The sequence below is a fragment of the Gracilinanus agilis genome, chromosome 4 (genome assembly GCF_016433145.1).
Source record: "Gracilinanus agilis isolate LMUSP501 chromosome 4, AgileGrace, whole genome shotgun sequence".
Lineage (NCBI taxonomy): Eukaryota > Metazoa > Chordata > Mammalia > Didelphimorphia > Didelphidae > Gracilinanus > Gracilinanus agilis.
Genome location: NC_058133.1, coordinates 173,671,134 through 173,687,455, shown reverse-complemented (window position 1 = coordinate 173,687,455; position 16,322 = coordinate 173,671,134). Strand labels below are relative to the sequence as shown.

The 16,322-nt window shown below is 33.9% G+C and overlaps 1 protein-coding gene across 1 annotated transcript in view; it reads right to left on the bottom strand.

Annotated features, from left to right (window-relative positions):
* BCAS3 (BCAS3 microtubule associated cell migration factor) overlaps window positions 1–16,322 on the bottom strand; it is an 881,625-nt gene that overhangs the window by 671,361 nt on the left and 193,942 nt on the right. Inside the window, exons 7-8 of the mRNA XM_044671669.1 lie at window positions 14,200–14,307; window positions 9,112–9,188 (exon numbers count right to left, since the gene is read on the bottom strand). Of these exons, the coding sequence (XP_044527604.1) occupies window positions 9,112–9,188; window positions 14,200–14,307 (185 nt within the window). The remainder of the gene's footprint in view (window positions 1–9,111; window positions 9,189–14,199; window positions 14,308–16,322) is intronic.

Sequence of the window (16,322 nt, the reverse complement as noted above, 5' to 3'; positions counted from 1 at the left end):
TCAGGTAAAGAAATCAAAAGTATCAATAAGCACATGAGAAAGTGTTCTAAATCTCTAATAATTAGAGAAATGCAAATCAAAACAACTCTGAGGTATCACCTCACACCTAGCAGATTGGCTAAAATGAAAGATGGGGAGAGTAATGAATGTTGGAGGGGATGTGGCAAAATTGGGACATTAATGCATTGCTGGTGGAGCTGTGAACTAATCCAGTTATTCTGGCTGGCAATTTGGAATCATGCTCAAAGGGCTATAAAAGAATGCCTGCCCTTTGATCCAGCCATACCATTGTTGGGTTTGTACCTCAAAGAGATCATAGATAAACAGACTTGTACAAAAATATTTATAGCTGCGCTTTTTGTGGTGGCAACAAACTGGAAAAGGAGGGAATGTCCTTCAATTGGGGAATGGCTGAACAAACTGTGGTATATGCGGGTGATGGAATACTATTGTGCTAAAAGGAATAATAAACTGGAGGAGTTCCAGGTGAACTGGAACTTCAGGAACTGATGCAGAGTGAAAGGAACAGAGCCAGAACATTGTACACAGAGACTGATATACTATGGTAAAATTGAATGTAATGGACCTCTTACCAGCAGCAATACAATGACCCAGGACAATTCTGAGGGATTTATGGTAAAGAATGCTACCCACATTCAGAGGAAGGACTGCAGGAGAGGAAACATATAAGAAAAACAACTGCTTGAATGCATGGGTCGGGGTGGACATGATTGAGGGTGTGGACTCGAAACTACCACACCAATGCAACTACCAAGAATTTGGAAATAGGTCTTGATCAAGGACACATGACAAAACTAGTGGAAATGGGCATCGGCCATGGGTGGGGGGAGTGCGGGGGGCAAAGGGGAAAGTAGGAGCATGAATCATGTAACCATGTTAAAAATGAATATTAATAAATGTTTAAAAAAATAAATAAATGTCACTCTATAAGGGCTCCTCAAAGAAGGTTGAATCTTGTCAAAACCTTACCAGCAGATCACCAATACCTGTCTGTAAAAATATGAATTTTGTGTCAGGGCTCCTCTTTTGAATGTGCTGTAGGATATTAGAGTCAATCAACCGTTGCCACTGCTACTATGTCACATACTACGAGTGTGAAACTTAAAAGTAGGACAGAATGCTTTGCAAAACATGTTTATTAATCATGTAACTAGGATTCTGGCCAAATATTGCTTTAAGCAATTTAACCAAATATTGTTTCTCCCAAAGAGGAGAAGATGAGTGTTAGGTTAGAGAAACACAATACATTTTCCAAATTAAATAGAATAAGCATTATTCTGTGGCCTTAAGAATGAACCGTTGCAGTGTTCTTGATTACAATTCTGCTGAAACCACAAGAGAATTCAGAGCAATAATTAGATCTCTATATAAGTTGTTGTTCACAGAGTATCATCAATGGCATCAGCAAAATCTAACTTAGGCAAGCCTATTTTCTGCCCAAGGGAGCTAAAATCTCAGTAAATTACATGACTTTAAAAAAATTGTTTTGTTTTGTTTTTTAATTTTTACCTTCCGTCTTAGAATCAAAGGAAGAAGAGTGGTAAGGGCTTGGCAGTGGGTGTTAAGTGACTTATCCAGGGTCACACAGCTAGGAAGTTTCTGAGGCCATATTTGATCCCAGGATCTCCCATTCCTGGGCCTGGCTCTCAATCCACTGAGCCATCTAGCTGACCCCATGACTAAAAAGTATTATGTTTAATGCCATGAAAAATGGACATGACTGGTTGGGAATCTATAAATGAAATTCATTACTACTAAAAATCCTTGGTAAAATAATTCCTCTTTCCATCCCTGAACTTCAGTTTTACTCCAAAATTCTATCCTAATGTATTCTCTACTCTGAAGATGCTATCAACTCCCATGGCTAGTGCTTTTTATCACTAGCAATAAAGATGTCTCTCAACCCTAATCCTAAGCCCTCAAAAAGCACCTAACAGATTTGCACCTTCCTAAACCTGAAAGGACAAATGCTTCACTGGCAATAATATTACATGTGTATGAGAAACATTTAGGGCAACAAGTTCTTTATGGGATAGGTGATCTAATAGCAGGACATATACACAATCACAGAGTTAAAAATACTGAGGGGTACACAAAAGACTGCCAGAACGGTAATCCTACAGAACTTGTCCCCTCTTTCTGCACCTCATTACTGTGTACCTGTAATATTCTCAAAATGAGTCTCAAACATACCAGCATTGGAGGCATCACTTCTCACTACCTAAATAAACCAGTTTTTCACAGCCCCCAGCATGAGTAGACATACTAATGCATTTTTCCTTTCCATTGCTGTTCTCCTTGCTAAAATTTCAATTATTACCTCTATACAACTGGCTCCAAAATCTATACTATTAGCCTTGAACTCTCTCATGAGGCCTACATTTCCATATATCTACTAAGATATCTACTCTAGTCCAGTTCACCAACACATCAAACACAAGAGAAGTAAAGGAAAACTTAGCAAATTTCTCCCAATGTTGGTCCTCTGAAATTTCTTTCCCTCTACAGATGATAGAATTATTCTTCAGATGACTCTTAGTACAAAATCATATAAAAAATCTTTGATTCTCCAATCACTCTGCAATTTGGAGGTTGTCTATAAAAAAGGCAGAAAAGAAGTTTGAGAACAAGAAAGGAACAAAGATATCTCTGTTTTCTCCTAATCCTTTTTGCTAAACTGATTTAAGCCTTTTTTTCACTCCTCTCCTCCTTTGTTATATTCTATCCTGCTTCTCTGTATTAAGGTTCCTAAATTGCTTTACTCACATCATTCTCTGCTCAAAAACATTTGGAGGTTTCTCACTATCTACAAGAATGAATCTAGATGCTTTAACTTGTTATTGAGAACCATAAGTCTAGCACAATCTCACCTCTTCAACTTCATGATCCATTTCTAAGCTAGCCTTATGAATCAAATCATCCATTTCACAGAGATACTAAATTTATGATTTCCCTGCCCAATTCCACACAATTTCATCCACCTACAGTCTCAGGCATCTTCCTTATACTCTCCCAACTCCCTCCACAGTGCAGTTTATGCTATAACTATTGGAATAAGGCTTTGCTATTATCCTCAGTCAAAAGTGATCTATCTTTTCCTCTCTTGAACTCCACCTTGGGATTTGGCACCACCTCTATAGCATTGATCCTATTTTGCCTTTTACTATGGATTTTTATTATGTATCTTTTCTTTCCTTAAAGACTATGGACACACAGAGGATATGGACTAAAATTTGCCCAAATTATCCTATAATATCTGGAAAGATGATATGTACAAAGGATCCTAAAGTCATCAATTTAGAGTTTGACAGAATCTGAGGTCTCATTTTACAGATGAGGAAAGTGAATCCCAGGAAGGAAGTGCCCCAGATTACAAAGGCATAAATGTCTGAGTGGGAATTAGAAGCCAGATCCTCTGATTCCAAAGTCGGTACTCTTTCCATCATATCATGCTATCTCCCATTTTAAGCATAAAAAAAATCCATTAAATCAATGAATAAAAGGGTAATTCCTCATAATCACTGACAGAATGCAATAACAAGGAGGAAAATTACCATTAGTAATTTTAATGGTGTTTTCTGAACTCTGATTTTAAGTAAATATTTTATGTCTGCTCTTATTGTTCCTACAAATATTTTAAGAAAAAATTCTGTAACACAAAGTTTATTATCTTCCCAAGTTTTCAAACTTATTTTTCTTCTTTTTTCTTGTATTGCCTCTAAAAAAAAGCATTGTTATATGATATGGCTGTCTCAAAAGGAGACGGGGAGGAATAATGGGGTACATTTTAGTGAGGAAAAAAAGACATCTACAAAAATTTAAGCTTTAAAGAAAAGATGTACATTCTCTTTTCAATCAGATAGGTTGAGCTTCATCTAAAACTTCAACTCTATCTGATCAAATGAGAGCTGTTATAAAAACCCTATTCTTAAGTGATAATTTGAATAGGTTGAGGATTTGATAAAATTCCCTATGATAGGCTTCAAACCACTTGGTCAGAACTGAATTATAAGCTGTTTGCACTTATAAAGTCCCTTACTCATTCCAAGAGCAACTACTGACTCTCCAGATCTTTAATTCCTACCATGAATTATTTACTGACTACAGTAGACTAATAACCTAACAATATTTGTCTCAGCTATTCAATGAGACCATTGTCAAAAAACTCAGCAACCCGAGCAAAGGAAAGCTTGAAGGGGATCATTTTAGGATGCGTAGCAAGGAGTTTTCAAGGAGAGAGGGCATTCAAAAAGATGCCAAAAAATCAAGCTTATATTTTATTTTCACGAACTTTGTGGTTTTTGATTTCTCAGGAAACAGAAGGCCCTATGGCCAAAAGTATTAGCTTGAAAAAGAGACCTGACTAGGGAAGTTTTTATCAGACTACCTAAGAAATGAAGAGAGATTTGCTAACCAAACTGACACACACAAACCGACCATTTTAAAACAATTTGATGCCCTTGAGTCACTCTAAAATGACTTTTAAGAGAAATCATCCTCCTCATCTTAATGAGACTCTATTTCGGGCCAAATGAGTAATATTTCTGCCAATGGTTACTATATAAAGCTTCCTATTGTTGTTTTGATGTTTTGTTGTTTTCCTTATCTAAGATGCTTACTTCCTCCTCTGACAGAATATCCAGGCACCACTAGAAGGTTGCTACAAATGTATTTATCTCTGAAATGCAAAAGTTTCAGTCTAGACAGCCAAAAAGAAGGCAGTTACTGCAGAACAGATATTGCTATGAGATTTCCTAGGAAGGAGCATACAGGAGGGAGGCTCTTTGGGACATGAACTAATACTAGGTCTTTAAAGCCCAAAGTCCTTTTCCTTTTATTGATAGCCATTTTTCGAAAGGATTCACACCAGGAATTAGTAAATGAAGAAAAAAGAATGAAATAAACCCATTCAACTGCTCTAAGGCAGGAATTTTCAGGTTCTTTAGCCTAAGGACTAATCCAGCCATTTCCTTTCCTAATTTATTGGAGGTCAAGGCAACCAAAACTAAGCTGAAAATCAGAGAGGTCCATTTATAAAGATTCACCTTCCCACCTAAATCTATAGCTTACAATGGAGACCTGTTTTTAATGTGAATTCAAGTAGTTCTGGGCAAGCAAACTTTTGGAAAAAACTGTTCTAAGCAGGGAAGTCTAAGCCATTTTTGAGCCAGCTCTCTCTGTCTTCCATGACACATGCTTTCCCTTGGCTACAGTAACCAGTCTGTTAGAAAGGAGATGATTTGAATGTTTGTAAAAAGAGACAGTTGTGGACACTATGCAATCAGATAGTCTTCCTTGACTCTGCTGACAGTTGTTGAAGAAGAATTGCCATTCATCTGAACTGAGAGATGAACATAAAAATAATAACGGCAAGGCTTTAGCTTAACATTTAGGGAGTTCTAAATTGTGGACATTATTTCATAATACACCACAGAAGAATCCTACATGTGGAATGGCATTTCTGTGAAAAACAAAAATGACAAAATATTCTGGACTTGTGCTACAAAAATAAAATTACGTATTTGCCAAATAAGCAAAGGCTCTCTAAATAGTATTTCCAGGGTCCAGGATGCAGTTAATCATTTTGAGATTGAGAAAAAAAAGGCAACAGAAAATACAACAATGAAAGGGGCAATTTAAAAACACAAATAATCACTTCATAACATAAAACTTAAAGGTTTTCATCCTCAGCACAACAAGTATTTAAGTTTACAAATCTGAAAAATGAGGCTGACAACCTAGGACAGTGTGAATGAAATTTATCATTTTCTTTAAGAGGCAAGCAATTTGTTGAATACTTAAATAGCATTTTTTTTAAAAATACATCCTTTCTTTCTACCTTTTGTTCTTTGAATTTAGAAGGCAGAGATAATTAAAGTCCTGGTAACATCAACTGATTCCACCACTCCTCATACCTGAGAATGCCATGGAAGGATAGGAACAAAACATTATTTCATGGTGCAAAGAGGGAAAAAAAATCTAAGTACAAAAAAGGAAACTGTTCCTAAAAGCCTACACTCAGAAGAAAAAAATCCCCCCAAAACAACAACTTGATTATCTCATTACATTGATGTCTTTTTAAAAGATATTTTGGTATAACTTAAAGGGTTTTTTTAATAATAAATTGACTTAACTCTTTAAAAGTTTTATTAGAAAGCTAAAAAATATAAATTGTGCTCATATATATCAATTGTACCCCTCTAAATATGCAATCACATATAGATATGTGATTAAAAAGAACCCCATCCTTATACTCAACATGTTCTTATATTCTCTAAAATTTTGAAATCAGCATACATAGTAACTTTGTGCAAATCTGAGTCACATAAATACAATTTATCCTTAAATCAAGACATCACCCCATGATGTCCTTGACCCTCTTCAAAAATGAAGGACAAACAACAACAATTTAAAGAAAGAGACTAATGTTTTGCTTCACAAAAAAGAAAAGTGCTATGATAGCTTGATTCCTATTCCAAATATTAATAGAAATTAGGTCTTGCTGTATATTTCCAAGGCCTTTCCTTCAAATTAAATCCAAATCTATTTCCTTTAGACTATATACCTACAGTTAATTGTATTCTGTTTTAAACCGATACTACTCTTAGTGTCTGTGCCCTGGATCTGAAAAAGTCCAGAAATAAATTCTAAAAGAAACATAGTTCCAAAACCAATGCCTTCCATTAAGTGTATATAATCCACTGTTTGTTCTGTTTGGTGAACATTCCCTGTAGAATATTTCTAACAAGGGGAGAAACTGACACCTATTGGTAACTTTAATATTACCTCTCCAGAGCTCATCTTGACTAGTACATAGAACTGTGGTTTTTAGAGTCTGGATATTTTCTATACACACTGAAACTAACAAACAAACAAACAAAAACATTTAGCTATTCATATTAGAAATTGAATGGTGATGGACTTGGGAATTTTCCAATTTACTCTCAAAAGTCCTTACAATAATAGCTTTCAGCAAGTCCAGACTTTTCTGTTTTTGGATGGGCTCACAAAGAAAAGAAAAAAATACCACAACTAGGAAAGTGTGGGAAATAAGTATAAATTTATGTTGTAGAAATAACAAGAATTAGGCAGCCTGTCTCTTTCTCAAAAACCCAGAGACAAATATTTGGTTCCTTAAGGTTAAGTGGACTGATAGGATCTCAGAGCAAAGGCTCAGAAAACCCTGGTAGTTGGATCTCCCTATGTATTTGAGTTATGGGCCGTCACACTATAGCTCTGTAGGAAGGAAAACTGGAGAAGTAAACCAAAGTGGGACAAACAGAATAATTCTTACACTGCCCTATGTTCTCTTACACTAATGTAGGGGACAAAATAAGGAATGAACAAAAGATCTTTTGGGAATTCAACCAAGAGTTTCCAGAAAAATATATATAAAGTTGTATAAATAAACATGAAAGAAATATATTAATGTATTAACAGTTGTAATAAATTACAATCAATTAGGTCATAAAGCAAATAACTCATAGAATGGGCTAGCCCATGTATAAAAATGGTAATCTCAAACAGAGTATAAGAACTCAACTAAATTATACAAACATGCAAGAAAAAGATTCTCTGCTATATTCTAGGTAGCATTTATAACACCCTGTGCATAGAAAATATTTGATCAGCATTTTGAATTGATTCAATTTCATTTTAACTTGGGAAGTGTGCTTTACACACTTGAGTTGTTTTTCCTAAAGTAAAAAAAAGGCATTCAACTATCCACATTTTTAATATCTGACCTCACTAAAGACACATTGTTAGTGATCCACTCAAGTACCGTTTGGTAATTTCTGAGGAAAAAAATTTAGAGAGGACAAAAACAATAGTTAATATTGAAATTCTGCTTTTAGGATTGCAGTGGGCTTTATTTAAAAATTTTTTCCTGTAAATCTTACAATAGAATTAAAAAAAAACTGAATGGTAGGAAAGTTTAAGTGATATATATGATCTGTGGTCATTACCTAGAAAGAGTCAGGGTCAGGACCTGAACTCACCTCTTGATTATTGAGTTCAGTACTCTAATATCCTATACTATGATGGTTTAAAAAGTTCTGATTTTCTTAGTATTCCTGACAGTATCCACTTTCACTAATTCAAATGGAAGTCTATAATCACATTTACAAAAGAAAGATATGAAGAGAAAATTTTGAATTATATTTCTCAACCCTTCTACTTCTACTAGATATGACATGGTAAGTTATAGAATAAAAAGTTCATGGCTGAATTCATCCTCATATTTTCCCTACTAGAACATGTGAGAACTTAAGGGAAAACCCACTTTGACACCATACCAGAAAGCATTACAAAAAATGCACAACTACGGCTATTGCCAGTACATATATCAGGTACATACATCAGCAAAAAGCCAAAAACTCCACTTAGTACAACTATAATTCACTCAAAATTCAATGCAACAGAATCAATGGGAGGATCCATAAGAACCTGATAAAAAAAATCAAATCACAGGTTGGATGGGACTGGGAAATTCTTTGAATTTATTTATTTGTTTTATCGTAGAGAATTAGGATCTTTCAAAAGCAGTATTTTCCACCAGAAAGCATATGGACTCACAAGTGGCATCCTGGAAGGAACTGAGTGTTAGATTCTTAAGCATGAATCATGCCCCTGCCCCCATTTTATTCTCACAAAATGTAAAGGGTTTCATTTCTGTGAGATACAGCTCCCTTGCTTCTGAACTTCATGATAAAATTATCTTCTTTTTGAGTATACTGTACTAAATGTGTAAATCCTAACTAGCTACAAATGCTTTAATTCATAAGAAAGGATTATGAGGCCATAATAAATGAATATTTAGGCACTCCTATCTCCATCTTAAACAGAAAAAAATTATAGGACCGGAATAGGAAACATGCCCTTAGAAATGTGATATGTTGTATAGCTAAGAATTTGTCTCCTAAATTTCTGAGTTTAAACACTAAAGACATCTATAGGGATAACACTGATAATAATATATAGAAAAGGATAACTAATTGAATTAAAGTACTATGTTGATTATATATAGCAGGTAGGCAATATAAATACAAAGAAATATTGCAGACAACAAATTAAAACATATATACGTACTTGTAACAAAGAACTTTTTTGTGAAAGTGCAGCTATCAAAGGCAGCAATTTTCTCTTGCAAAACTACGACGAGGATTCTAAAATATGAAAAGAAAACCAGAGTGAAAAAAACAAAAATGAAAAATCATTGAGATGGAGTGAAATTCTATAAATTCATTTCATAATTATATCATGGATGCTGAAAAAAATTCTTAAAAAATCAATAACAATTAATCCAACTATAAATGATACTGTAATTCAAATGAATACTACATGTGAAGCTACAATTCCTCTCTTAACCAAAACAAACAAATTTAAAAACAACCTATTTGGGGAAAGAAAAAAGAATATTACAAAGGAGCTTAGCTCATAAGAAAAAGAAAAAAGAGTGAGTTAGTGAAGAAAATATAACAAAGAAGAAAAATTCTACCAATGGTTAAATAGAACATATTTTGCCCTCCCCTCAATTCTATTTACCCTAAGTGGAATTTCCAGTGATTATAATTCTGTGAAATCCATCTTCATTACAAATGGCTAAGTTTAACAATCAATTGTTCATCATTTTCTAAAAGTGTTTTTTCTCTAACAGCTCAGTCAGGGAATTAAAGATCAAATGGATTTATGAAAACAGTCATTAAAACGATTGCTGGATTTCCAAGAGCAAGGACAATAGAAAAAACCAGGAGGACAGTGGCTAACCAGCACAAATGAATCAACTCTTTACATTAAATTGATGAGATTCAACCAAGATGAAGTAATAGTTACAATTAATCTCAATATTTTCTAATAAAAATCATTGTTTAATTCAGGTAACATGGGTAGCATTTTCTTCTAGTGCTATATATGTGCACAGAGTTGGACAAAAAGAAACTGAAAAATGGCAGACCATTCACCTTGACTTAGTGGACAATATAAAGGAAAATAAAGTAATGACCACAATAAAGTAACCCTGTACCTAAACGTGACTGTAGTCTGACAAAAGTCTATACCAGTGATTCCCAAAGTGGACACTACCGCCCCCTGGTGGGTGCTGCAGTGATTCAGGGAAGCGGTGATGGCCACACTTTCTTTGTATTACATTCTATTCTGAGTTCAATAAATAGGTTCATAATTTCCAGGGGGCGCTAAGTAATATTTTTTCTGGAAAGGGGGTAGGCCAAAAAAGTTTGGGAACAACTGGCCTATACGATCAGGGGACAGCAAAGAGGCTCAGTAGATTGAGAGCAAGGTTTAGGGACAGGAAGTCTTGGATTCAAATATGATCTCAGACACTTCCTGCCTGTGTGACCCTGAGGAAGTTCATTTAACCTCCATTGCCTAGCCCTCACCATTTTTCTGTCCTAGAATTAATACATAGTAATGATTCTAAGGCAGAAGGTTAAGTGTTTAAAATTTAAAAAGGTAGACCAAATAAGACATGAAAAAGGGAGATAATATATTATAGAAATGTCTATTTTACATTCAGAAATATTAGAGTTCGAGTTTTTACTACAAGGGGGAAAAACCCTCACAACAATTCTAAGTTATAAAATGTGTAAGGACTATTCATACTATAAAAATCAATAGGCAGAGCTAGGACTTGGGTTTGGTTCAGCAGAAAACATGTAAAAATGAGAGATCCTCCTTTCACTGACAGCATGTAGTAGCTCAAAAAACCTAAGAATAAAGACTTTAAGAAGGTAAAGTAAAACTCAAAGGAGGAAAAATGGTGAGAAGCCAAATCTGAATCATTCAGGGGTCAAAAAGATAAATGATGATAATCATTTCCAAAACAATTCTCTTTAGAGAGATATTAATTCCATGAGGCATTTTAAGATCTAAAAGGAGTGCAACAACTGCTTTGTTCTTTATTCAGAAAGGACAATGAAAACATGAACTAGTAAGACAAAAAATTGACCTGTTATAAGTTAGATTCTATTTACAGAAAACACCATATTGTCTTTGCCAACTTTCAGTTTTGGAGAACTAGTTCAACTAGCAGAGTGGCTAAAATCTACTAAAGGTTTTCTGTGAGATTTAACTCTCAGATACATTTTTTTAACTTTTTATGTAATATGAAATGACAGCATTACCAACAAAATATTCAATGGTCTGGCTACAAATACATAATTTATTTTTCTTTTTCACTGATGACCTTTCATAACTCACTCATAGATCTGCTTTCACATGCCACTCATGAGTTATATGATCATTAATAACTTGGGGAAATAAATAAGGTGAATACAATCAGCATAATGCATATCCTTTTGACATAACATTCTGGGTTTCTTTTTGCTCCATAATCTGTACCTTTTAAAAACATTAGGTCATGACCAATATTCCTATATTCCAAAACAGAAAGAAAGAAATATACCAAACCTATTTTTAAATGAAGACCTTGGACTGTATTTTAAATTTTCACATAAATCATCAAGAAAGGAAAACACTTGGAACAAACAGAAAGTAAGACAAAAACCTTTGAATTTTCTCTCATCTTAGTCTTCCTAATATTGTTTCAGAAAATAGTTTGCACTTAGAAATGCTTGAAATGTTAGCAAAACATGCTACACAGGTGAGAGAGAAATATCTCTAAGTTTAAAAAGGATTTCAAACGATATAAAATTTTAAGGAAGAAAAGAATTTCCCTCATAGTATTTTTAACTGTATCAATCAAACTAATATACATCTATTATGTGCTAGGTATTGTGCATATAGTATAGATAAAAGAAAGAATATTAAATAATCAAAATGCAGATGTTATATCAGTGGTTTTAGCTTTTCTAGTATTTTTAAATTACATTAAATATATAAAGCATATGCATGTAATTAATGGGAAATGTGTTAAGCTTTTGCAGAAATGGAAAATCAATGGTAATAAAGAGTAATAAATCAATATATAGTTTAACCAGAAAACTAAACAGAAAAAGAAGATACTTAAGAGTGGTTAGGCAGCACAAAAGGTGAACTACAGCATTATTTTCCATCACTAGTAAACACTTCCATACATGAAAAAAAGTCTTCCTCTTGAAATCCTTACTTTTTCCAACTTAAAATTTAACGAAAAGCATACAAAGTCTGGCTTTAAACCTTTTAAAAACAGGGAGGGCATAATTAGTATGTAGAGGGAAAAGAATTACTAAGACTAAGAAAAAGGCCAATATATTGCCTCATTTACCAGTCAGAGAATATTTTCTGCTGTATAATTTGAAAGTTATCTATCTGATGAAAATAGATACATAGAGGAAAATCTATGAACACTATAACTGTTGATATTTAATAAAAAGAATATTCACTTTTGACATTTAACTTTCTTTAGATAATATTAGAATGTGAAGGAATCTAGGGGGAAAAACACAGATTCAAACTTTTCCAAGATGGCTGATTTTTTTGTTGTTGTTTTAACAATTAGTAAAGGATATTATTACTACGAGAAGAAAGTAATATTCTCCTTTAAAAAGACATACTAGAAATAGTATTTTAATTTCATGTAATTTTATGTAATGGTGGAGTGGGGAGTGGGAGAAATAGAGATGGGATCTGTGATTTCATTCATGCAGATTGACAATTCCAATTTTAGGCTATGCCAGAAGAGGGACTTCAACCCAATTTCTATTCAAAGGCTAGTTCTTTATAATTTGCTGTCATATTATCTCTTATAGTTTCTGATTAGAGAGCATTTTTTCTTTCTTATTATTTCTTAAAAGGAATAATTGATGTTTTCTTTGATATAAATGTGTAAATGTATAAGAAATAAACTCATAAAAATACTTTTTAAGATATTAAATTATGATAAATAAAACAGTATGATCAGTGGAATACTCTGAATCAATCTAGTACACTGGGTTACAGATATCATACTCTATGCTGCCAATATGTATGCTTAAATTAATTTTTAAAGTATTTGACTTTACTAATATGGATAAGAAGAACCATATTACTGTTCAATATCTTGGAGGAAAAACTGGTTACTAAAGAGGCACTGCCTCAGGGCATGTTCATCACTTGGTCTGTCATCCTATGTGAAGTGAGACCATTTGCACAATGAGAAAATAAACCCTTGGAGGCAAGTACTAGTTCCTAAAAAATGAGAAGAAGGAGAGGAAGAAGGGAAGGAAGGTAGGAAAAAAGGAGAAAGGAAGGAAGAAGAGGTTTTATTAAACCATTACTCTGTGCCAACCACTGTGTGCTAGCTACTTTTAGAAATATTATCTCATTTGATCCTCACAACAATGATGAAAGGTAGATGCTATTATTATTCATGTATTACAGTTTAAGAAACTGAGATAGAAGCAAAGTGACTTGCACAGGGTCACTGAGTAATTAGTAATAGTAATTGTCAGAGGGCAAATTTCAAATCAGGTCTTTGGGAATCCAAAAACAGCACTCAACCTACTATACCTGCCAATGGACTTGTTTCTATTTTTTGAGGTGGTCATCATCCTGTGATTTATTTATGGAAGAAAGAGAACCTTAAGCTACATGTGATTTGGGTATGTCTTTAATTAAAGGATTAACTCTAAAATCATGGCGGAGGAGGTTATGTTATAGGAACAAAAGTGGAGACTAAATGGTACTACATCTACCCACTGTAAAAATAATGAAGTCAAAATTATTCGTGGCTGAACTTAAATATTATCGGGGAAGGGGGTAGGGAGTGTAATATTTTTGTGTTATTTTCAAAGGAAAAAATTCACTTGGTTAAGAATATTTTTAGCCAAACTTGGATCATTTCTCACAATAAAGAAAACACAAGAGTTATTCATCTAGCAGGAATTAGAAGGCATTTGCCCAAATTAATGAATTGTTTTTTTATAAACCTAACTCACCATGAAACTGGAATATGCTACATGATATTTTTACTTTTTTTTTTTGTATGTTTTTAACCCTTATTTTCTGGCTCAGTAACAACTCTAAAACAAAAAGTCAAGGGCTAGGTATATAGGGTTAGGTGACTTAACCAAAGTAACACAGAGAGGAAGTTATCTGAGGCAGATTTCAACCTAGTTCCTCCCAACTCCAGGCTTGACACACTATCCACTATGCCATCTAGCTGCTCTGCTATATAAAATTAAAGACTTTGCTAGAGTTATGCATGCTACAGAAAATATTATTAAGTTAATAATAACTTACCGTTTGTTGCAGTGGAGGTCATAGATAGGTGTTTTGAACTGAATAGACTTCACCATCTCCCCAGTTCGAAGGGAATGTAAATCCACACAACAATATGGGGGACTCGTGCTAAAAGGAAGTAAAAATTGATTACTGAAAAATGAGGATAGAAATGTGGAAGAAGGAGGCATAGACTGGAATTACTGAAGCTTTTACTATGCCCAAAATTAAGCCATTTAAAAAAATTCATAATCATGATTATTTTCCAACCAAAACTGCATTAATTTCAGGAAAAAACTTAAAAGGATAGGCAGGAGAAAAATAGGGGGTTTCCCTTGAATTAGGAGTTATAAAAAGTTTTTCCTACATTAATGATGAAAATCTCAAATTGAAAACTAAATCCATTTCTAGTCACAACCTAGACAAGAAGCTGCCTCACACCATCCACCTATACGTATTCAATATAGTACAGAATTAGGGCGCTACAATTAAGTTTTAAAAAGATTTCTAAAATACCTTTGTAGATATTCCCCTTGTAGATCTACTAGTGATACAATATATCAATATTAATTGCTATTGTCTATTTTGGCAGGGGAACCAGGTGTTTTCTATCATATAACAGCAGTTCCCAACCAACAACAATCAAATCAGTAATAAACTGGAAGAAAATTTGACAGACAGACATAAATCAAGAATATTCGAGTCCAGAGCCCTCACAACCCTCAGGGAAACATATGCCCTTTGTTTCTGAATTTGGAATACCTGAGGAGTTAAAAAAGGCTTAAAATTGTTCTTTCTACAAAAAAAGATTTGGAAATTCAATAACAAATTCCTCGTGGGCAAAGTAACTATCCTGCAGAGTCTCAAATCATCTCACAAGGCACTGTGGGAGAAGATAAGATGAAGGATGTGTTTTAGGAACCTGGCTTTTTTTTTAACCATCCTGCTAGTCATTTCTTATAACATATTAATATTACATAGCATTTATATATCAAAATTTATTCAGCCAGTCCCCAGGTGATGGACATACTCTCAATTCCCAATAATTTGTGACCACAAAAAAGAGCTATTACAAATATTTTTGTGAAATGAATAATATGGAAATAGGTATTGAATTAAAATACATGTATAACCCAGATGAATTTCTTGTCAGTTCTCAGAGGACAGAAGGAAGAAGAGAGAGAAAGAACGCAAATCATATAATCACAGAAAAATATTTTAAAATAAATAAAAAATAATAAAACTAGGGGGGCAGCTAGGTGGCTCAGTGCATTGAGAACCAGGCCTAGAGACAGGAGGTCCTAGGTTCAAATCTGGCCTCAGACACTCCTTAGCTGTGTGACCTTGGGCAAGTCACTTGACCCCCCCATTGTCTAGCCCTTAACACTCCTCTGCCTCAGAGCCAATACACAGTATTGGCTCCAAGACGGAAGGTAAGGGTTTATTTAAAAAAAAAAAAAAAAAAAAAAAAAGAACCCTCACATAATTAAATTATGATATCATTCTTTATGCCTAAATCATTTACCAATTTTTATCTTATCTTGGTATATGGTATGAGGTGTTGGTCTGTGTCTAGTTTCTGCAAAGTTGCTTTCCAGTTTTTCTAGAAATTTTTGTCACATGTTGACTTTTTACTTTAAAAGTTTGGATCTTTAGGTTCAAACACTAAATATTGTGTACCTAATCAATTCCATTGACCTAAACTCTATTTCTCAGTCAGTACCAGATTGTTTTGATGATTACTACCTTAAAATACAGTTTGAAATCTTGAATTGCTAATCTGCCTTTTTTTTTGTTGATTCCCTTCCTAGACATTTTTTACCCTTACTTTCTGCCTTATAATTGATACAAAATATTGGTTCCAATAATAAGATATGTCTGATGTCACATTTGAATCAAGAACCTCCTGTCTCCAGGCTTGGCAGGCTATACACTGAGTCACATAGCTGTCGATTCCTTTCATATCCTTGAACACATGTTATTCTAGATGAAATAGGAACACAAGAACTGGGAAAATGTATTGCAAGTTCCAAACCAAAAACTTATAGACTTCTAGTATACAATCCATTAGCAAACTGAGGCTTGCTCAAATTAGAACTGAGATTTTCCCCAAAACCAAGAATCAGTTCTATGTAGTCCCTGAA